Source organism: Lissotriton vulgaris, chromosome 1_1, assembly GCF_964263255.1.
Source record: "Lissotriton vulgaris chromosome 1_1, aLisVul1.2, whole genome shotgun sequence".
In the NCBI taxonomy this organism is placed as follows: Eukaryota; Metazoa; Chordata; class Amphibia; order Caudata; family Salamandridae; genus Lissotriton; species Lissotriton vulgaris.
Window position 1 is genome coordinate 1,112,603,272 of NC_141685.1, and position 23,100 is coordinate 1,112,626,371.

Sequence of the window (23,100 nt, forward strand, 5' to 3'; positions counted from 1 at the left end):
AAATCTCGGCACTCTGCGTGTTATATATGTCGGCACTCTGCGTCTGATACACGTGATCTCCATACATCTCAAATCTCGGCACTCTGCGTTTTATACATCAGTCATACAACGAATTGCTAATTCCATAATAATTTGTAGTATTAAATACAAGTGAGGGCGCGCGCTCCCCCAGGGGGAACAGAAAAAAAAACGAGCAGCATCAAAGCGGAGTTATTAAGATGGCCGCTGTTTCCATATGCAATCGCCAGCGTTGTCCGCTCTTCTATGTCTCTGGTCTAGTGGCTGAGCCTTTGTGTTTGCGGAAACCTCTGCTTCTGCCAATAGGGAGAGTGTAACGGCCGGCCCGCGGTACTGACTGTAGCGACCCCCAGTGGCAGCGCCGCTTGACAGCAGCCCGAGAGAAACAGGAATGGCGCTGAGAGAGCCCGGGCAGTGAGAGGCCCCGGCATTTAGCGCAACCCGTGCCGGCAGTATGGTGAACACCCGGCGCTCCCTTCGCAGCAACACCGCAACACCGGCCGCAGAGCCCGCTCACTTTATCTCCTCTAGGACTCGCTCCGGCATTGAGGCCGCTGCAGAGCAGGTCAGCCGGGGACAGGGGTTCTGTTGGGCTAGGAGTAGTGGGAAGGGAGGCGCCTGGACGATGTACGCGCGTGTGTCTGTGTGTGTTCGAGTGTGTCTGTGCATGTGTCTGTGTGCGCGTGTGTCTGTTTAAGGGGGGGGGGTGCGTGTGTGTATGCAGTGTGTGTGTGCCTGTGTATGCGTGTGGCTGTGTATATGCGCATGCGTGAGTGTGGCTGTGTGTGTGTTTGCGCACAGGAATGTGAGTCACGAGATGGGCACGGCGCCGTGCGCGCCCACAAGGTGAAATCTGCGCTCGTGCCCAGCTCGTGTCCACATTCCCAAAAACCGGTGACAATAGTCCTCGAGCCAGACAGCAAATGCTTCGCATTTGCTTAGGCTCGACCTAAAAAGAACCTTCATGAAAGTAAACTGCATATGAATGCAGCATGTGCCATCTAGTGGAGAAAATAGATTATTGAAACACAGCTGAATCCAAGCACAGAATTGGGGTAGGGGATCGGAGCCTTTACAATGAATATGCAAATATCATGCATGGTTTTACAACGAGAATCGTTGAAAAGGTATGCATGGTAAAGGCATTTTCGTGGTAAAGGTTATGCGTGGCAATGGCATTTGCGTTGTAACACATACGTGGTAAAGGCTTGTGTTGCACCGGAATGCGTTATAACGTCCTACAACCCGGTACCACAGACTTTAAAATCCGTTTATTTCATGGGAGACATCTCTCACATACCAGGAGAAAGGGTTCTGAAAAAGTTCTTAGACAAAATGTCAAAAAAGCTCAGTCAAAAAGTGACTGGAAGTACCTCCTCCAGATCTGCCCTGCCTGGCAGGAAAGAGAACAACTGATGTCAGTGCGTTTGGCTGATGCATATATAAATGCATCGTGCATGTCATGTCCAGCGCCGATGATGCAGTCGCATAGCTAAATGACACCACCTACTTGCGCACAGTGGGCACTGCTCTAGAATTTCCGCATTAAGTCTGATGCCTGGGGATAATTCTAAGATAAGTAACATGTTGCTAGAAGTCTCTATCAGATTGCTCAGTCACTAGCGTAAACCCAGGCCTGTAGTCCACTGTACATACCGGTGCCTGTCATGGATGCCCCCTTCACTTCCAAATCTATATCACAACAGTACGTTCTGAGTTACACACCTTTTAACTCCTATCAGCTAGGGTGAACTGGCATCATAGCTAACCAATATACACATTGTTCCAACCTCCAGTTCTATTGGTCCTGGAATCCATTGACTGTGTTCACCTTCTTCGGGCACCAGTAACTAGACACTCGGTCACCCTTTCCCTTCACCACACTAGAGACACCACCAGAGAACTCCAAGACAACATGTTTACCTACCAGACAAATGGGCACTTCATTTCTGTTTTAATTATAGTTCTTTAGGTACTGTGCCTACCATTTTGGGTTTCCTAGTATGTGCCTGCCGACTTCATTCCAACCTCTGAAACTGAAACAAAATCACTTCATATCGCAACTAAGAGGAACATACGGTTTGGCTTTGAAGTGAACTCTGAAAGACTAAAGTATTTTGAAAATGGATACTTCTGAACAGAACTGTGTCTAGCCGAGCGTCCCCCTATAGAATAACCTATGCCACAGAATTCAAAATGCTAAGAAGCTATCAAACTGTTTGGGGTTGGTTGTCTGGTGCAGGAGGTGTTTAGCACTTCTGCCTTCCAATGTGTATCTCTATTTAGTCTGTATAACGTTTAACTTGCCTGTGAATCCTTTTCTTTGTATAAAGCTAAGAACTACCTAAACGTTCTAGTGCTGCCACTTACACCGCCTCCTACAGTAAGACTTGTCTACTCAACCCTGCTATCCTGTCATTCAAGTGCTAAATTACAGTACTCAGTCCTCCAGTTGGAGGGCCCCAGGACACACTGGTAAATGACATTCATTGTTTTAAGTAATGGCCAATAACCCTGTCCCGGGACCTCAAGAAACGTCCTCAGAGTGCTAGCCACTGCCGCCATCTGACATCTTCTGGTGCCACCTGTCTGTGGAATGGCTGTCCCTTTACTGTGACATTCAGTTTTCTTGGTCTTGGCTTCTCTGACTACGCTCTGGATACCAGTCCCTTCGGTCAGTTATCCTGAGCTGACAGTTCGGCAGTTTGCTGATGTGACTTCTCCGATATAGCCTGCCTCTTACGGGGATGGGTGTCTTTGACTATTGCTGGCAAGGACAAAGGGCATCCTGGGTCTCACAAGCTGTTGACATGGAGTATGCAGCTGTACACTCCACTCATTAAGCTTTTTCACTGGGATTGTTTGGATTCATGTTTGAGGCATTGGAATCTACTGCCAACATGTCACTGAAGGCAAACTTAGTGGGGAGTAATAGCCTGGGAGCTATTTCATGTGACATAGTGCACACTGCTCTTTCTGTCAATACAGCCAGTCCATGTGGGGTAGGTCCTGAATCCCTTGGATATACGTAGGATGTTAGTCCTGTATAATCAACTGGTCAGGTCATGTAGGGAAACATATAGGTATCTTACAATAAAATATTTCCCATCACAACTGCTGCACTGGTATTGAGAATGTGTGGCCATGCAATTTCTAGACCCTGTGGAGAGCTGAGAGTAAATCTTTTGACTACTTTAGTCTGATTTCTATGGCTGCAGATGCACTTGTTCTTTGAATCTGCAGTGAAAAGTCTGAGTTGGTTTGTGGAAAACTCTTGGTTGGGGAACACTGACAGTGCCCATGGTCTTTTTTCTCCATGTTCTCTTATCTCTAGAGATACTGTGCTGTGCTGTTCAACTGCAACCACCTTCCCCTGCTTGATGTTGTCGCTATTGGATTTTCTTTTTGAATTAGGGCCTGATTTAGATCTTGACGGATGGGTTACTCCGTTACAACGGTGACGGATATCCCATCCACCAAAATATAAATCCATTCTATCCTATGTGTTTTATATTTTGGCAGACAGGATATCCATCACCATTGTGACGGAGTAACCCGTTCGCCAAGATCTAAATCAGGCCCTTAGTTTTTGATTAGCGCCGTTAAACAAATAACGTTTTCTCAGACCATTCTCCTTGAGGTGGCCACAATCAAGAAAAGTGAGTCAGGTGGGTAATATGTTCGTAATGTTGATAGTGTTCTGGTTGTGACCGACCTGTTCAGTGTTGCTGAGAAGGTAGCCACTGGCATCCTCTATTAGCAACATAACAAAGAGCACACCCACCTGGTGCAAGCATTGATCTCCTGTGGATAACTGATTCTTATAGAATACGTACAAAGTTAAAGCTATCAGTTAAATAAAATGAAGCTTAATTTACACTTTCAGAAAGAATCTGGAAAAATATATTTCCTGTTACGCTGGGTAAAGAGCCATTTCACATACTTTACCTGTGACAGCACTGGAGAACTAAAGGCTGAAGTCTCGTGCTGCATCGACTGTGAGGTTGTCCTCTCTTCTATCTGAGATGCACTTCAAAGACAGAAGGGCAAACGATCAGTGATCACTGTGCCTAGATTCTGAGGTACTGCTATGTGCAACTGATATGCTCTCCCAGTGTACAACACATAAACTAGCTGTCACTTAGTGCTGCACTAGTTAACCTCTTGACTAAATGTTATGTTTAACCATTTTAATAAAGTTAAATCAGCATCAATGAGGTTAATATAATTATGAGGCAATAACATTACAATGAAAAACAACAGCAGATCTGCAATTTGCAATTAAAGAAAATAAAACATTTCTGTCAAACATAATTCACAAACTTTTTAATCAAATACATTTAAATATACAATGTGAAAGGTTTAAAAAATGAACAAAAAAGATGCTGGGGAAAAAAGTAAAGAAAAGTCTGGAAAGGAGAGAAAGATATGGAAAAAAGAGGGAGATGGAGGAAGAAGACCGACTGTAAAGAGTTCAAGGATAAACTTACATGTAAATACTGTTTGGAAAGAATTCAAAGAAGGATAATATATATTTAATCTTAGTAGAAAAATGAAGGCAGTATGTATGAATTCTTTCATGGAGGCTCAACAACTTCACCTTGAGGAAAAGTGGGTAAAATACAAACAGATGTTCTTGATAAAAATAGTTAATGGTAACCAGAATGTATTTCTTTTAATGGTATTTTGAATGAAAGACACATGCGTTATCAATTCAATGATTTGCAAATATGGTATTCTGCGAGTAAAGGAGAGACAGTGTAGAAAACTCTTTCAAACATGAAGTAATTTTCTGCAAACCAATATAAATATACAGAGTTAATGTTTTATAGTTGACAATAAAGTTAGGCTTGTCCAAAAATGAAGGAGATCCCCCAAAAACATTTATGAAAGTTACGAGGCAAATGCAATTTAAGGGTGTAGTTCATGTTACACCCTATTAGTTTACAGATCTTAAAACACTTGGGCCACATGTATGTACCTTTTTTAAGGTCGCAAACGGTGCGATTAGCAGAATCAAGCCGTTTGAGACCGGAAAAAAGGATTTTCCTATGTACCAAACTCTATTTGCGATTCGGTAACCTATTACCGAATCGCAATTAGGGTTTGTAATTCAGTGTTAGGAAGGGGCGTGTTTAGGGAGTCCCTTTCTAATACCGAATCGCAGCGGTATGCAAGAATATTTTGAACCCGAAATGCAGCCGCAAAACATTAACATTTTACCACTAACTTCAAGTTTGTGGTAACAGGCTACATTTTAAAAAAAAGATTGCTTTATTTAAAAGCAATCACGGACATGGTGCTCTGCTGACCCCAGCAAGCCACCATCCCCGTGATGTTAGAGATTCCTAATGGTTCACAAATTGCGACCTACCTCATTAATATTCATGAAGTAGGTCTATTTGTGACCCCCTATGAATCGATAAATGAAACTCATGGAGTTTCATACATTAGGAATGGCGAATACGGATTAGTTACTTACCTGTAATCCTAGTTCTCTTCCAGGGGTATCCTCATCAAAGTCATAAGCATTAGAATATTCCCGCCCATGCGCGGGACCCCGGAAACAATATATTATATGTGCCCCACATATATATAGACATATATATATAAATATATATATATATAAAAATAAGCAATTGCAGCCAAATAAAACAGTAGAGCTGGAATATGCTGTGAAGAATTTCCACCATACATGTGTATTTGCATTAGAAACATGAGAAACAACACCAATGCTTGTTAAGAAACTGTTTTAATGCTTAGAAAGCAGTAGAAATTCTTATAACACACTGTAAGCATATACAGCTCCCAGGCTGCATTGCAAATACCCAGTCTAAAAAGACTGAAAAGCTAACTTGTAGCTGAATGCACTAAAACTGACGCTGTGCCTTTAAGGCACCTCTGCCCCTAGCTTCCCATCATGCCTCAGGGGTTACAGTTAGGTCAGTTGTTCTTTTCGGAGACTGAAAAACCAAACCATGGTAATAACAGGTTAAAAACATCTCCTACTTAATAAACAAAGTCCTTTGCTCCGGGGAGGCCGGAGGGTTGCTTATGACTTTGATGAGGATACCCCTGGAAGAGAACTAGGATTACAGGTAAGTAACTAATCCTTCTCTTCCAGGGGATCCTCATCAATAGTCATAAGCATTAGAATAGAGTAGCGAGCCTCACCTCATCCCTGCGGGCAAAGGAATCAACAGATAACATTCATATTCTTAGGCCCAAACAGTAGGCCTTATTCTACCCAAATAGGTTTCTCAAGGAGGCTTGCCCTACTTGAGACTCCGCTCTGGAATCAGACTCTAGGCAATAATGCCTTGTAAAGGTATGGACTGATTTCCATGTTGCAGCCTTGCATATTTCTGACATAGGAATATCATGTAAAAACGCTATTGTGGCTGCTTTTCCTCTAGTGGAATGAGCTTTGGGTGATTGTAACAAAGGTTTGCCAGCCAGCTGGTATGCTAGCCTGATACAGGAGACAATCCATCTGGAGATGGATCTTTTGTTTGCTGCAAACCCCGTCCTTACTGAACCATAATTGACAAAGAGTTGGTCTGTCTTTCTGGTGTCCTTCGTCTTTTCTAGGTAAAACTTTAGTACCCGTTTAAGATCTAACGAGTGCAACGACCTCTCAGCTGGGGTCGATGGGTTAGGAAAGAACGAAGGGAGGGTAATCGTTTGATTTATATGAAAATCCGAGACCACCTTTGGAAGAAAAGATGGATGAGCCCTCATTACTACTCTGTTGTGGTGAAACACAGTGTAAGGTTCCTTGGTGCAGAGTGCTTGTATCTCGCTAACCCTGCGAGCAGAGGTTATTGCCACCAAGAAGGCCGCCTTCCAAGTGAGATGCTGCAAGGAGGCCTTGTGTATAGGCTCAAACGGTGTAGACATCAGCCTGGAGAGAACCAGGTTCAACTCCCAGGGAGGAGAAGGATTTCTCACAGGGGGATAGACCTTCTTTAACCACTGAAGGAAATCCTTAACCACTGGGACTTGAAAAAACGATGTTTGTGTAGGTGATTTCCTGTACGCTACTATGGCGGATAGATGAACTCTAATAGAAGCGTATTTCAACCCTGATGTAGCCAAATAAAGGAGGTATGGAAAGACTACCTCTTCTTGACCTTTGGTGGGATCAAAGCCATGGTCCTTACACCAAATGAAAAATCTTTTCCACTTGAACGCATAAGACGCCCTTGTGGAAGGTCTCTTTGCCTCTTTTAAAATATGCATACATTCCGGAGGCAGATTTAAGTGTCCATATTGCAAGACCTCAGGAGCCATGCAGTCAGGTTCAGCGACGGGAGGTTGGGATGCAGGATCCTCCCGTTCATTTTGCTCAACAGGTCTGGCCTGCACGGCAGGCGTCTGTGTGGACACAGCGACAGATGTAACAGGTCTGGATACCACCATTGTCGCGGCCAATCCGGAGCAATCAGGATCATGTCCATGCTCGATCTGATGAGCTTGGCCACCACCTTCGGAATCAGTGCCAGAGGAGGAAACGCATAGGCGAACATTCCTGTCCACTCCAGCAGGAGAGCGTTCCCTTGCGTCCCTGGCCGGTGGAACCTGGACGCGAAGGCGTGGCATTTGGCGTTTTCGTCGTCCGCAAATAAGTCTATGTCTGGACGACCACAGCAACGGAAGAGTTCTTCGACTACTTCGTCGTTTAGCACCCAGTCTGGCTGATCCTCGAAGTGCCTGCTGAGTGCATCTGCTTTTGTGTTCAGCTCGCCTGGGAGGTGCACTGCCACCACCGACAGTCCCCGAGCCAGAAGCCAGTGCCAGATTGTCTGGGCCTCCAAAGACAGAGGGCGAGATCGAGTTCCTCCCTGCTTGTTCAGATAGAACATAGTTGTAGTGTTGTCCGTCTGAACCAGGATTTTGTCCGTTGTTATTGCTGGAAGGAACGCTTTGAGCGCCAGATGAACTGCTCGAAGCTCCAGCATGTTGATGTGGTATGTCTGGAGGTTGGTCGACCAGCGACCCTGAATCTGAAGATGACCCATGTGAGCACCCCAGCCTTCTAGAGATGCGTCCGTTACCACAGACAGCGAAGGAAGAGGTTGCTGAAAAGGGACTCCCTGCAGGACATTCCGAGGGCGAGTCCACCACTGTATTGAGGTCAGTGCTGCTTGAGACAGGATGATTCGATCATCCCAATCTCCTGTCGCTTGGTCCCACTGATCTTCCACAGACTCTTGTAGAGGCCGCATCCTCAACCTGGCGTTCGGTATTAGGAAGATGCAGGACGCCATGGAGCCCAACAGAGACGCTACTTCTCGCACCTTTGGACGAGGAAACTGAAGTAACTTTTTGCATTTCTGCCCCATGGAAGATAGTCTCTCCTGCGAAGGAAACGCTCTTCCTAATTTTGTGTCTAGAACTGCTCCCAGATAGTGGATTGTTTGCGTGGGCTGCAGGACCGACTTTTCTGTGTTCACGTGGAGGCCGAGCCTGTGTAGTTGATGGAGACACAGGTGACAGTCTTTGGTGGCTTGACGAGGGGACGGACTCTTCAGGAGCCAGTCGTCTAGATATGGGTACACAAAGAGACCTTTTTTGTGTAGACATGCCACTACCACTGCCATGCACTTGGTGAATACCCTTGGTGCGGATTTGAGTCCGAAGGGAAGCACTTTGTACTGGTAATGCTTGTTCCCTACCAGAAACCTCAAGTACTTCCGATGACCTGGTGTTATAGGAATGTGGAAGTACGCGTCCTGTAAATCCACCGTTCACATCCAATCTCCAATTTGTAGATGAGGACATATCTGATGAAGTGCCAGCATGCGAAACTTCTCTTTGACCACCACCTTGTTGAGGGTTCGAAGATCCAAAATCGGTCTGAACTTGTCCTCTTGGTCTCTTTTGGGGACTAGAAAATACCTTGAATACACTCCTCTCCCCCTTTGGGATGGGGGTACCTCTTCGATTGCGTTTTTCTTTAAGAGGACGTTCACCTCCCTTTTGAGGAGTTTTAGATGGTACAAGCGAGTCTTTTTTGGAGGAATCGGTTGTGGTCTCTTCCGGAAACGTAGCGCATATCCATTGTGCAGTATATTCAGCACCCACCGATCTTTTGTGATGCTGACCCACTCTGCCAGGTGTTGCGAAGCACTTCCTCCCACTGGAGTGGGTAACGGCGCCAGAGCAAGCCACTGCTCAGGCCTTGCCTCCTCTAGGCGTGGTAGAGGACTGATGATGTCCGCCTCTGCCTCTGCCCGATTTTCCTCCTCTGTATTGCGCCTTCCCTTGTGGCTTGTTTTGAGACCATTGAGGGGTTTGAAACCTCTGTTGGCCTCCCCGGTTCTTGTTGGTCTTGAAGCGTCGTTTGAACGGCTCTTTCTTTTTCTCCAGACCAACCGCCTTCACTGTGTCCAACTCTGTCTTCATGCGGGTCATTTCCTGATCGGTATGTCCCCGAAGAGTGAAGATCCTGAAAAAGGTAGATTGAGGATGCGCTGCTGGGCATCTGGTTTGAGACCAGTTAAACGCAGCCAAGAAGATCTCCTCGCACATACTCCATGTGAGTAGGCGTGTCCTGCTAGAAGGGCGTTATCTGCAGATGAACTAATCATTTGGTTCGCCACCAAACAGCCCTCCGTCACTGTCTCCTCAAAGTCCTTCTGGTCCTCCTTGGGCAATTTCTCTTTGAATCGTTCCATGGAGTCCCATAGGGCTCTATCGTACCTTCCGAGAAGGGCTGATGCACTAGAGACTTTCAGGGATGAAGCTGCTGTGCTGCATACCCTGCGTCCCCAAGAATCTTGCGTCTTGCTGTCTTTGTCAGGAGGAACTGAAGAAGAAGGAGCGACTGTGTGATTCTTCTTAGCTGAGGCTACTATAACTGAGTCCGCCGCAGTCTCTCCCTTAACAAAGATAGGATCTGAGTCGGCCGGCCTATATTTCTTCTGGATACGTGCCGGTACCGCCCTGATCGTTGCTGGCGTGAGAGAAACCTCTTTGATTGGGTCCATTATCCCTGGAACCAATGGGAGCAAAGGCCGTGTATATGATTTGTGACGAAGGGTCTCAAAAATCACAGTAGTGGAAACCTCTGGCACAGCCATCTCTATATTAAGTTTGTGAGCCCCCCTTTCTAAGACATCCAGATATGTGTTGACGTCGTCAAGCGGGGAAGCTCTGGAGCGAGGGCTGTCTGCCAGCGTTGGAGAGTAATCCCCTTTAGAAGATCTAGATGAAGATGAAGAGGAGGATGATGGAGTTCTCCTTCTCCTGTGGTGAAATTTCTCCTTCCTCACTGATGATCTTCTCGGTCGTTCTTCCCTTCGAGGAGAACGTGATTCTCTCTGATGCTCCCTTCGTGGAGATCTCGATCTCTCAGTCCGTACCTCCCTTCTCGGTGTTCGAGATCTGGGTTGCTCCCTTCTTGGTGATCGGGAGACCCTGGGAGTATGCGACCTGTCCGCTCTCCTCTCTCGTGAGCGTAATCGGTGACTGGTAGGACTCTGTCTGTCTGCCTCTTCTGCCAGCTGCTGAAGAGGGGACCTGTGGTCTGGACTTAAGTACCTTCGTAGTCTCTCCGTCGCTCCAGAATCCTTCCATTTACTCAACGGACCATACCATCTTGGCGAGAGTCTTGCCTGTGTGGTATACCGTCGCTGGGGTGTCTTTTGCACCGGACTCCTACTCCTAGAAGAGGACCTCGATGAACCAGAGGTACTTAAGGAGGAATGGTGAGAAGCAGATTGTGTCACTAGGACTGTCGAAGGCACTGAAGGAGATCTCCATCTCACCGGTGTTGGAGGACATCTCAAAAGTCTTTCCCTTGCCTTCGAACGCCTCTGCGGCGTCGACAGGGTGATAACCTTCGACGTCGAACGCTTCGACGTTGACCTGTGGTCCCTCGACGTCGATCGACGATGATGAGCCGACGACGGAGTCTTCTCCCTCGACGTCGAACGGCGTCGTCCTGCCTTCGACGGAGGTCTCGACGTCGATCGGCGATGATGAGCCGACGACGGAGTCTTCTCCCTCGACGTCGAACGGCGGCGTCCTGCCTTCGACGGAGGTCTCGACGTCGAACGGCGTCGCCCTGCCGTCGACGGAGGTCTCGACGTCGACCGACCTTGGTCTGTCGGCGACGGAGATGTCAATCGACGTTGTCCTGTCGTCGACGATGCCCTCGACGTTGACCTGACATGTGGCGACGGCGGAGGATCGGACATCCTCGACGTCGAGCGCCGACGCGCCGTCGACGATGATCCCTTCCTCGACGGCGAGCGTCCGAGGGGGCTCTTGTTCCTCGACGCCGAGCGCCTCCGTGGAGACGTCGGTGGAGGTGTCACACTCTTAGAAGCCTGTCGACGTTGAGACGACGGCAAGTGTGATCTGTCCCTCGACGCCAATCGTCGCCTGGTTGACGACGGCGGAGGTGATTTATGTCTTGACGTCGATCTTCTCGTCGACGGTGATCTCGTGGCTTCTCTCGACGCCGATCGTCGCCTAGTTGACGACGGCGGAGCTTTCTTTGTCGTCGGTGAACTTCTTTTCGACGACGATTTCCTCATCGACGCCGGTCCCGACGTCGACGGAGTTTTTTCTCTCGAACTGTCCATCAGATGTTGTTTTTTCAGCGCCGAGCCCGGTGCTGAGGTTGATGGACGCTCTGACTTGCCTTTGGAGGGAGTTCTAGGTCTCTTTGAACTCTTCCTCTCTGTAGATCTTCCCCTCATGGATCTCTGAGCCAGACCATAGAGCCTGTTCCTCTCTCTGTTTTTAAGAGTCCTGTCAGACAGATTTTTACAATGTGAACAGCCTTTAGGATCATGATCCTCTGGCAAGCATAAAATACAGACCTCATGAGAGTCTGTTTTTGCCTTCTTGTGGCCACAAGAAGGGCAATCATCAAATAATGAGGGCATCCTGACAGGAAAACCTCACAAAAAATCGACTGTTATGCAGTTATTTACTTGACCCTGATGTTAAAAGTCAAAGTAAATAAAAAAATTGTTCTTTAGACGATTTTCTGACTGAAACAGGCAGAAAAGTGTGGAGCTGTGTATCCAGGGTCCTTCCTGAAGGAGCCGGAAAGAACAACTGACCTAACTGTAACCCCTGAGGCATGATGGGAAGCTAGGGGCAGAGGTGCCTTAAAGGCACAGCGTCAGTTTTAGTGCATTCAGCTACAAGTTAGCTTTTCAGTCTTTTTAGACTGGGTATTTGCAATGCAGCCTGGGAGCTGTATATGCTTACAGTGTGTTATAAGAATTTCTACTGCTTTCTAAGCATTAAAACAGTTTCTAAACAAGCATTGGTGTTGTTTCTCATGTTTCTAATGCAAATACACATGTATGGTGGAAATTCTTCACAGCTCTACTGTTTTATTTAGCTGCAATTGCTTATTTTTATATATATATGTCTATATATATGTGGGGCACATATAATATATTGTTTCCGGGGTCCCGCGCATGGGCGGGAATATTCTAATGCTTATGACTATTGATGAGGATCCCCTGGAAGAGAACTAGTTGCGCTGCACAGGAAATAGCAATTAGGTAATTGCTATTTCTAATATTGATACATGTGGCCCTTTATCACGAAAAACAACATATAACATAGGTCCCCTTATTTTTCATGACATGACCAACATAATCATCAGCAATATTAGAAATCAAATCTCCATGCTGGTACTCTGAAATGCTTAACACATCTTCCTTTAGTAAATCCTGACTGTTCTTTGCCACACTACAAGGACTGAGCTAAGGATTTAATATTGTGAATCCAAGGACCATCTTTGGGGTCTGTAAGAGTATTGCATGTTGAAGTCTAACCAGCATCACCACATAATACTCCACCTTCCTACAAATTCCATCTTATGTTTAGTTGTTTTAAAATAGGCCTCATAAATAAGAATTCTTTCTTGTGACTGGCAGTAGCCCTTGCTAATTCCTGAGGTATGATGAGCTTATTACCAGACATGGTAAGCTATTTTTCAGCTTTTGAGGCTAGCACAATTTGCAGGCCAGTTCAGTGTATTCCAAGAATAACATAATAATTCCTCTTGGCTTCTTCTAAATGATAGAGCTGTTTGGAGATTGGCAAATGATCCAGGTATGAGGCCTACCAGAGATGGAATAAAGGATGTTAAGAAGGTTATAATGTCATCCTACTCGGCTACCTCTGGGAGATCATGAAGTCTCCGATTATCACGTCAATTTCGTTTTTCTATTTGTTCTGCCTGCTTTACTTACTCTAATGAATAAACCTTGCACATCCCTAATCCTTTATTCAATATCCATCATAATTGTCTCAATAGTCACCTGCCTATCTTAAATCTATTACAACTTTTTATTGGTGAAGACCATGAAAGGTTGAAGACCTATGACTTCACAGAGAATTTTATCCAGTACAGGTTGGAAGATGATTCAGTAGGTGACAATGGACCACTTTTGACTTCTTTTTGTTTGGTACCTGAGGAGCTGGAACGTTTTATAAGATTTGACTGACTGTCAAGAGAAGCATTACTATTGCTCATGTTCTTTCCTTGTTGAGTGTGATGTCCTTAGATATGCCCCAATAGGGTTAAAAGGTTTCAAATTTGGTGTGGCCAAGCCTGAAACTGTGTATGACGTGTGCTCCACGGGTTACTCTCCACCTCAACCCAACATCTTACTGGAGCACCCCTCTTGAGGCTCCATAGCCCAAGGTGTGGCACTCAGAGCCGGAGAAATACCTGTGGCAGCACCAAGTGAAGAAGCGTGGCAGCTCTCGTTTCCCGCAGTATGAGTCTCGGAGCCTGCTCCTGGCCACGCGGCCATGAGAGTGTGCAATTGCCATTGAGGGCAACGACAGGCTGCGGTGGGTAGAGCCCGAGCCATGTACATCTTCAGCACTCCTCTCTTTGAGTCAATTATTGGTAGCCGCTCACTGGGACCGCTATACTGAATGCTGCTTGGGCTGCCGAGTTGCTCCAATATCACTACCAGGTGGCAGTGGCACGTGGCAGGTGCTTCCAGGCCCTAAGTTGGTAAAGACTAGCCTGCAGGGGCCGCTTATAGGCCGCACAAATAGTGGTACGGGCCTACACTTTTATCAATGCCATGCTGTAGCCATTGCAACCATTTCTAGCTACACAGCGCTCTGAGACCCTCACACCTCGCCACCTCCAGCGCATGTGGCACAAGACCTTCCGAATAGACAATCAGAAGTGGTGCCTGGACTAGACGGGCGGGGTGCACACGATATAGGACATAGTCTATGATCATGGCACATTGCACGTCCCAGGAACAGCATGGCAAGGATAAGTTATTTACCTGTAATCCTAGTTCTCTTCCAGGGGTATCCTCATCAGTCATAAGCACTGAATATTCCCCCCCATGCGCTGGGACCCCGGAAATAATACAAAATATATATGAAAACATATATACAGCTATATATATATATTTTAGATACAAGAATCCCCAATGGACTCAATATGGGGGAGGATTTAAGAAATTTTCTGTAGCATAAACCTCTGTACTTTTAGATGTAATATTACTACTGCTGCTCACCTATTGTTTTCTCATTTGACACTGACACTGAGTAACCAATTGAAGGTATTATCATGCCTTGATTTATAATGTATGAAATATTGCAAGGAAACTTTTCCATTTTTTGCACAGGCACTTTATGAATTTCACTTTGTTATGAAGTTAAGCTTCGTGCGACCCAGGTTTCTCTTATTATAATAATTTTAAACTTTTTATCCTGGAATCTATTTTTGATATGAAATTTAATATCATGTTCTTCGTAGATATTATGCACTACTTTGCACATTGGGAATTTGGTAAATTTTGCACTAGCACTTTATTTAAGGAGTTGGTTGCATTTGCAAGTGATACAGAAACTAGAACTATCTATGAGGACCCTAGAAATATTCAATGGTTTCATTTGGCCACTTGGCCTTCACTTGTATTAAGGACTACAATAATATTGATTGATTCTGAATTTTATATGTTTTTATCAATATTTACCTTTTGTATTGCATTTTTTATCGTAAACATATTATCTGGTTTTAAAACATATTTATGTTTTTATTGCTAGTATTTCCGATTTACCATGTACATTGGTTATTTGGATCCAGGATATTTATGTAATCATTGGTAGTATTTTCTCTGTTTCTACTTGCCGAGCAATCTAGCCTGACCAGGAAGTGTTTCTATTTAAGTCGAGCACTATGTCCGGGGTGTCATGTGATCAAGGCTGCTTCCCCGCAGCCGAAACGCGTCATGCTGGCTAAACTGCAATAAAAAGAATATGCACTGAACTATTTTCTGTTTGGAGCACTTTGTTTGGAGGTCTGTACCTGAGTTCTTGGAGACGGAGGTTCCTAAGTTTCAGGATGTTTGCTGTATGTATATATATATATATATATATATATATATATATATATATATATATATATATATATATATATTACCTACTAGCGGTTGCCAGTAGGTAGTTATAGTTAGGACCTAGTTTCCATAGGAAATCCGCAACATTCTATTGAGAATAACTTTGGCGCCGGTGGACGAATCTTTGCGAATTTCTCAAAGAAGATGGCCTGCTCCGCTCCGCTCCTTCCCTGGAAGTTTGGGGGGATTAGTCAAGTGGGGGCTGAGATAAAAGGGGGGTCCCAAAACGTGTTCTCCCCATGTTATTTTCCATAGGACGTTTAGACACGGCTACAGCTCGAACGGCTGAATGGATTTATAAGAAATTTGGTAGAACGGTAGAGTCCGGCTCGCAGATGACGCTTTTCGTTGAATGGTGTAAATCTGTTCAGTAGTTGCTGAGAAAATTAATTTTGAAAAAATATATATTGGGCTACATTGGGCTATATATATGTTAGAGCCCAAATGTAGCCCAATGTAGCCCAATGTAGCCCAAAGATGGCCACCAGAGACAAAAAAAACAAATGTAGCCCAAATATCAGCCAGATGTAGCCCAACTATAGCCCAATGACAGAATGTCCCAGAGTGTTCTAAAGAACAACTAGAGCGCTAACAGTCTTACTTATGACAAAAGTATGGCACACCTGAAGTCATCTTGATTGGAATAAAGTGTTAACACTTAAAACATTTAATTTGCAAAGGAACAAAATGAGGGGGTTCATTTTGCCATAGAAATTATGATTAGTGCTGAAGAAAGAAAAATTAGGGCACATTTTGAGTGACTTCTCAAATCCTCTTATATTTCATTAAAAAAACTCTGATATGCAGTCTCCCGAGATGGCCACCAGAGACAAAAGAGCCAAAATGTAGCCCAAATAACAGCCAGATGTAGCCCAACTATAGCCCAAAGACAGTAGTTAGGACCTAGTTTCCATAGGAAATCCGCAACATTCTATTGAGAGTAACTTTGGCGCCGGTGGACGAATCTTTGCAAATTTCTCAAAGAAGATGGCCTGCCCCGCTCCGCTCCTTCCCTGAAAGTTTGGGGGGGATTCGTCAAGTGGGGGCTGAGATAAAAGGGGGGTCACAAAACGTGTTTTCCCCATGTTATTTTCTATAGGACGTTTAGACACGGCTACAGCTCGAACGGCTGAATAGATTTATAAGAAATTTGGTAGAAAGGTAGAGTCCGGCTCGCAGATTACGCTTTTCTTTGAATGGTGTAAATCTGTTCAGTAGTTGCTGAGAACATTAACTTTGAGAAAATATATATTGGGCTACATTGGGCTATATATATGTTAGAGCCCAAATGTAGCCCAATGTAGCCCAAAGATGGCCACCAGAGACAAAAAAAACAAATGTAGCCCAAATATCAGCCAGATGTAGCCCAACTATAGCCCAATGACAGAATGTCCCAGAGTGTTCTAAAGAACAACTAGAGAGCTAACAGTCTTACTTATGACAAAAGTATGGCACACCTGAAGTCATCTTGATTGGAATAAAGTGGTAACACTTAATACATTTAATTTGAAAAGGAACAAAATGAGGGGTTTCATTTTGCCATAGAAATTTTATATATATATATATATATATATATATATATATATATATATATTCACTGAAAAAACCATAGGTTTTAAACACGTTATAGTTAGGAAGTAGCATTTAAAAAACCTATGAAATTCACTGAAAAAACCATAGGTTTTAAACCCGTTATAGTTAGGAAGAAGCATTCAAAAAACCTATGAAATTCACTGAAAAAACCAAAGGTTTTACACACGTTATAGTTAGGAAGTAGCATTTACAAAACCTATGAAATTCACTGAAAAAACCATAGGTTTGACACATGTTATAGTTAACTGGACATTTTACTCATATAAAACCAATAAAATTCCCCCGTTATAGTTACTTCAGCTAACTATAACTCGCGCGCCCGCAATGCACTGCTGATGACGTCACATATTATATCACTCATGACATGGTCAGTGACATCACTCATGACATCACTGATGATATCTGAAATAACATCACTGATGAAATCACTGATGACATCATCCTTGTAAAAGAGTGGTAGACCTCCTCTCAGTGTAATATAACCTTTGATACACACATTTAAAAATAGAAGCTAATATGTTCAAAGCATGAGTGATGCAATATGTGACGTCAATGTGCTTTAGGAGACAACAAAAGCGTTTTATGCGCCAACTGGTGGGCCAATTTTATACAGGACACTATCCACCTTGAAATGGATTTTTGGAGGCTAGGAAACCTGTTCTCATGGCACCCTAATTAAAAAATAATTGATCTGATTTCCTTATGCCCTAAGTACCCTCCAAATAGAATTGGAGCACTCTTTTAGGGTCCAAGGAGAGTAGCGACCTCTCCACAGGAGTTGCGGGATTGGGGAAAAGAACAGTAGGGAGATAGACTGATTAATATGGAAATCAGATATAACTTTTGGCAAAAAAGTAGGGTGAGCCCTGAACACTACCCTGTTGTGGTGAAACACAGTATATGGTTCTTTTGCACACAGCGCTTGGATTTTGCTTACTCTACACGCTGATGTTATCGCTACCAGAAAAGCAGCCTTCCACGTCAGGTGCTGCAATGTGGCTTTATGAATGGGCTCAAAAGGGGGACCCATCAATCTAGACAGCACCAGATTTCATTCCCAAGGGGGAGAAGGAGTTCGAACTGGGGGATACACTTTCTTCAACCCTTTTAGAAAATCCTTAACCACCTGTAATTAGAAAAAAGAAGGTTGGTTGGGTGATTTTCTGTATGCCGTAATGGCTGACAAATAAACCCTGATCGAGGCATATTTCAAACCCGCTTTAGCTAAATAAAGGAGGTAAGGAAGAATCACTTCCTCCTGCCCCTTTGTAGAATCCAAATGATTTGCAACACACCATAGGTAGAACCTCTTCCACTTAAAAGCGTACAACGCTCTGTGGAAGGCCTCTTAGCCTCTTTCAGAATGTGCATGCAGTCTTGCGGTAGATTCAAGTGTCGTTTTGTAGGACCTCAGGAGCCATGCTGCCAAGTTCAGAGAAGGAAGGCTGGGATGGAGAATCTTCCCGTCCATCTTGGTCAGCAGGTCCGCTCTGTAAGGTAGTCTCCTGTGGGGTAGCACCGACAACTGCAGAAGGTCCATGTACCACCACTGACGTGGCCAGTCTGGAGCTATCAGAATCATCTTCATGTTGGATCGGATGAGCTTGGACACCACCTTCGGGATCAGAGGCAGAGGAGGAAAGGCGTATGCAATGTCTCTGACCAATCCAACAAAAGCGAATTCCCCTTGTCCCTGGACGGTGGAATCTGGATGCGAAGGCGAGGCATTTTTTGTTTTAGTCGTCTGCAAACAAATCTATTGATGGTCGACCCTACTACTGGAAAATAACTGCCACCACCTCGTCGTGCAGCATCCAGTCTGGCTGATCTTCGAAGTGCTGACTGAGAGCGTCTGCTCTTACGTTCTGCTCTCCCGGAAGGTGCACCGCCACTATGGAGAGGTTCCGAGCCAGAAGCCAGTGCCAGATCGCTTGAGCCTCCAGGGAGAGAGGACGAGAGCGCATATCACCATGTTTGTTTAGATAATACATGGTGGTCGTGTTGTCTGTTTGGATCAGGATCGAGTTGGACGTGATCGATGGCCAAAAAGCTTTCAGAGCAAAATGGACTGCCCGCAACTCCAACATGTTTATGTGGTAGGACTGTTCTTTTGTGGACCACCGGCCCTGCATTTGAAGGCACCCCATGTGTGCCCCCCATCCTTGCAGAGATGCATCCATTATCAACTATTGCACTGGAACTGTCTGATGGAAAGGGACTTCCACCAACAGGTTTTGCTGTCGAGTCCACCACATGATGGAAGATTTTGCTGTCTGGGAGAGAACAATCCGGTCCTCCCAGCGACCCCTTGTTTGATCCCACTTGTTTTCCAGATCTTGCTGCAAAGGTGTCATTCTGAGCTTGGCGTTGGGAATGAGGAATATGCAGGAGGCCATTGACCCCAGCAGAGATGCCACCAGTCGGACTGCTGGGCGATCTGTCTGAAGCAGAGCTTTGCATTTCTGCTGCATTGAGGAAAGTCTCTCCACCAAAGGAAAAGCACTTCCTTTGCTTGAGTCCAGAGTCGCTGCCAAATAATGTATTGTCTGGGTAGGCTGTTGGAATGACTTCTCCATGTTCACATGAAAACCCAGTCTGTGGAGCAGATTTAGACAGACTTGGAAATCCTTCCTTACTTTTTGAGGTTGGCCCTTTGAGGAGCCAATCGTCTAAGTAAGGGTAGACGAACAGACCTATTCTGTGTAGGGCGGCCGCCACCACTGCCATGCACTTGGTAAAAACCCGTGGGGCAGATTTCAGTCCTAAGGGCAAGACCTTGTACTGATAGTGTTTGCGGACGACTACGAATCGAAGGTATCTGCGATGACATGGAATGATAGGTATGTGGAAGTACGCATCTTGGAGGTCCACCGAACACATCCAATCTACTGCTTGTAGATGTGGACATTTTTGATGAAGGGCCAACATGCGAAACTTCTCCTTGACAATGACCTTGTTCAGCAAGCGAAGGTCCAGGATCGGTCTGAACTTGTGCTCCTGATCTTCTTTGAGTGCCTGAAGTAGACTCCCTTCCCTCGCTGAGTGGAAGGAACCTTTTCTATGGCCTTTTTTCGCAGAAGGGTTACTACTTCCCGCCGAAGCAACTTTAACTGGTGAGGACGAGATCTTTTCGGAGGAATGTCCTTTGGAAGAACACGGAAATGTAGTGCGTATCCATTGCGCAGTATACTTAGCACCCAACGATCTTTTGTGATGCTGCACCACTCTTCCAGATGATGTGAAACACTTCCTCCCACTGGAGTTGGCAACAGCGCTAGAGGAAGCTCCCGCTCATTGCTTCCCTGCCAATCTGGCCATGTTAGAGGACTGCTGCTGGTGACCTCCTCTACCTCTGTTGGATTTACGTCCCAAGATACTGCGACTTGCCTTGGCCTTTACCATGGAACCATTGAGGGGTTTGAACCCTTTGTTAGTTGCCCTTGCGCTGGTTGGGTCTGTAGCGACCCTTAAACTCCTTCTTTTCCAATCCAACGGCTTTGAGCGTTTCAAGCTCTGCCTTCATCCTACCCATTTCCTCATCGGTATGAGTGCCAAACAGGGAGGAGCCGGAAAAAGGGAGTTTCAGGATCCTCTTTTGGGCATCTGGTTTGAGAGCTGGAAGCCTCAACCAGGAGGATCTCCTGGTGCAAATCCCATGGGCATAAGAGTACGCCTACAGTGTAGCACCATCCGCTGCCGTGCTGATCACTTGGTTGGCAACAAGTGACCCTTCCGTGATTACCTCCTCAAAGTCCTTTTGATCCTCTTTTGGCAACTTCTCTTTGAAGCGGTCCAAGGAGTCCCACAAGGCCCTGTCATAGCGACCTAATAAGGCTGCTGCACTGGAGACTTTCAGTGACGACATTGCAGAACCGCACACTTTACGTCCCCAAGAGTCCTGGGACCTACTTTCTTTATCGGGTGGGAACGATGAAGAAGGAGCCACAGCACGAGTTTTCCTTGCTGCCGCGTTTATAACAGAATCCGCAGGCGGGTCTGTCTTCAAGAACACAGGGTCTGTGGAGGCAGGCTTGTACTTCTTCTGAATCCTAGCTGGAACGGTTTTAATCGCAGCTGGAGTCAGGAAAATGGCCATTACGGGCTCCAGAAGTCCAGGAACCAGGGGAAGTAACGGACGAGAGGCTGCTCTCTGATGCAGAGTCTCAACGATAACCGTTGTTGCCACCTGAGGTGTTGACATCTCGATATTTAGCTTCTGAGCCCCTCTCTGAAGCACATCATGGTAGGTGTTGATGTCATCTATCGGAGACACTCTAGACAGAGGGCTGTCCGATAGGGTGGGAGAATAGTCCCTCTTCGAGGATCGAGTTGAAGAAGAAGACCACGTAGGTTATCGTCTTCTTTTACGATGGGAACTATGTCTGTGCTCCCGTGATCTGCCCCTTCGCTCCTCACGCCTGGGCGAATGAGATCTGTCCACTTCCTGTACCAGTCTCTGTAGGGGTGACCTATGAAGAGGCCTGGCGTACTCCTGCATCTGCTGCGTTGCTCCTGTATCCTTACTCCAGTGATGCAGGGGAAGGAGCCATCTTGGAGACAAGTGCACAGCAGGGGAAGCTTCCCTGTGCTGTGAAGGAAACCCATGACTTGGTCTGCTTGAACGCCTTTCTGGAGAGGCAGATCTTGCTGATGGATGTCTAGATGAATGAGAGGAAGAATGGCGTGACGCTGATTCCTTTACCAGAACCACTGATACTCCTCCAGACCTCACAGAAGCGGGTCTTGACGTCGGGCATGCGCCTCTCGATGGCGACCTGGACCTCCTTCTCGACGTCAATCTCCGGTCTGTTGTTAAACCTGGTCTCAACGCCGTTTCCCTGTTCCTCGACGTCGAGTGCCTTGCAGACAACCCCTGAACATCCCTTCGTTTCGACATCAAACGTCGATGAGCCGACGATGGCGGAGGGGTTTTGCTCCTCAACGCCGAACGTCGTCGTGCAGATGAAGATGAAGGGCCTCTGCTCCTCGACGCCGATCGTCACTGTGTTGACGACGGCAGAGGGCTCTTCTTCGTCGACGCAGATTGTCATCGAGACGACAGCAGAGGGCTGCAAATCCTCGAAGCCGATCGTCGTCGAGACGACAGCGGAGTTGTCCCAATCCTCGACGTCGATTGTTGACAATGGCGGAGGACACCTGACCCTCGACGTCGATGGACTGACGACGACGGATGGGTACCTGCCCTCGACTCGGGGAAGAACAACTCTGTGCACAACGTTAAAGACCGTGGTCTAATTCCATCATCAAAAATTAAATGAGGTCAAATGTTAACCATCAAAAAGGTTTATTCCAAAAGATAAAGTCAATGGACATTGCAGTCCGTGAATATTTATCATCCAATGTTGATCATCAGAAGACAAGTTTTTTAGTGCGTCAAGTTGCAACAAACATAATCATCAAACATCCCGATGCATTTCGGGCGGGTGCCCTTTGTCAAGGGATTACTCTACAAGGCAAAAAAGAATAAAGCATCACTGTAATTTTAAATCTAAATATACAATGAGCAATAACGTAAACATGCGACTGGTAAAACTGAAGGAAATCAGGTGAGATTAAATGCTAACCAAGAAGTGGTGTAGATGGTGTCTAACAAAATAAATCAGAAAAGGAGAGTATTCCAAGATATCGGTGAATCACCCAGCGTGTGAACTCTTGTGAAGAAATCACCCAGTATAGAAGACGCTCGATGCGTGAGGAAACCAGAGTCCCCGGAAGGTGAAATTGAGCAAAAAAACGCTCGAGAGAAAAAACGGAGTACCAACAGGTCTGTGAGTGATAAGACTACCCGTGCAGAAAAGGTGAACAGTGTTCCAGGGTCCCCGTAGGGTACTTACATGCTGGCAACAGTGGCAAAACTCCGCGGAGTTCCGACGGAGTTGAAGGTACACGAAGGACGCGTAGCGTGAATGCTTTGAAGAGTCAGAAGAGCTTAACAATAGAAATAGGACTAGCGGTGCACCCGGTGAAAATAAAGAAAGGTGGGAAGTAGAAAGTATGGGAAGCGCCATATTGGACTAGGAAAGCAGAGTGAACTAAGTATAGACAAAAGGAACCA

At 45.7% G+C, this 23,100-nt stretch overlaps 1 protein-coding gene across 1 annotated transcript in view; it reads right to left on the minus strand.

The window, feature by feature from the left end:
• Nucleotides 1-23,100, minus strand: part of BRME1 (break repair meiotic recombinase recruitment factor 1) — a 313,388-nt gene that overhangs the window by 236,156 nt on the left and 54,132 nt on the right. The window contains exon 3 of the mRNA XM_086928376.1: nt 3,967-4,048. Within this exon, the coding sequence (XP_086784502.1) occupies nt 3,967-4,048 (82 nt within the window). The remainder of the gene's footprint in view (nt 1-3,966; nt 4,049-23,100) is intronic.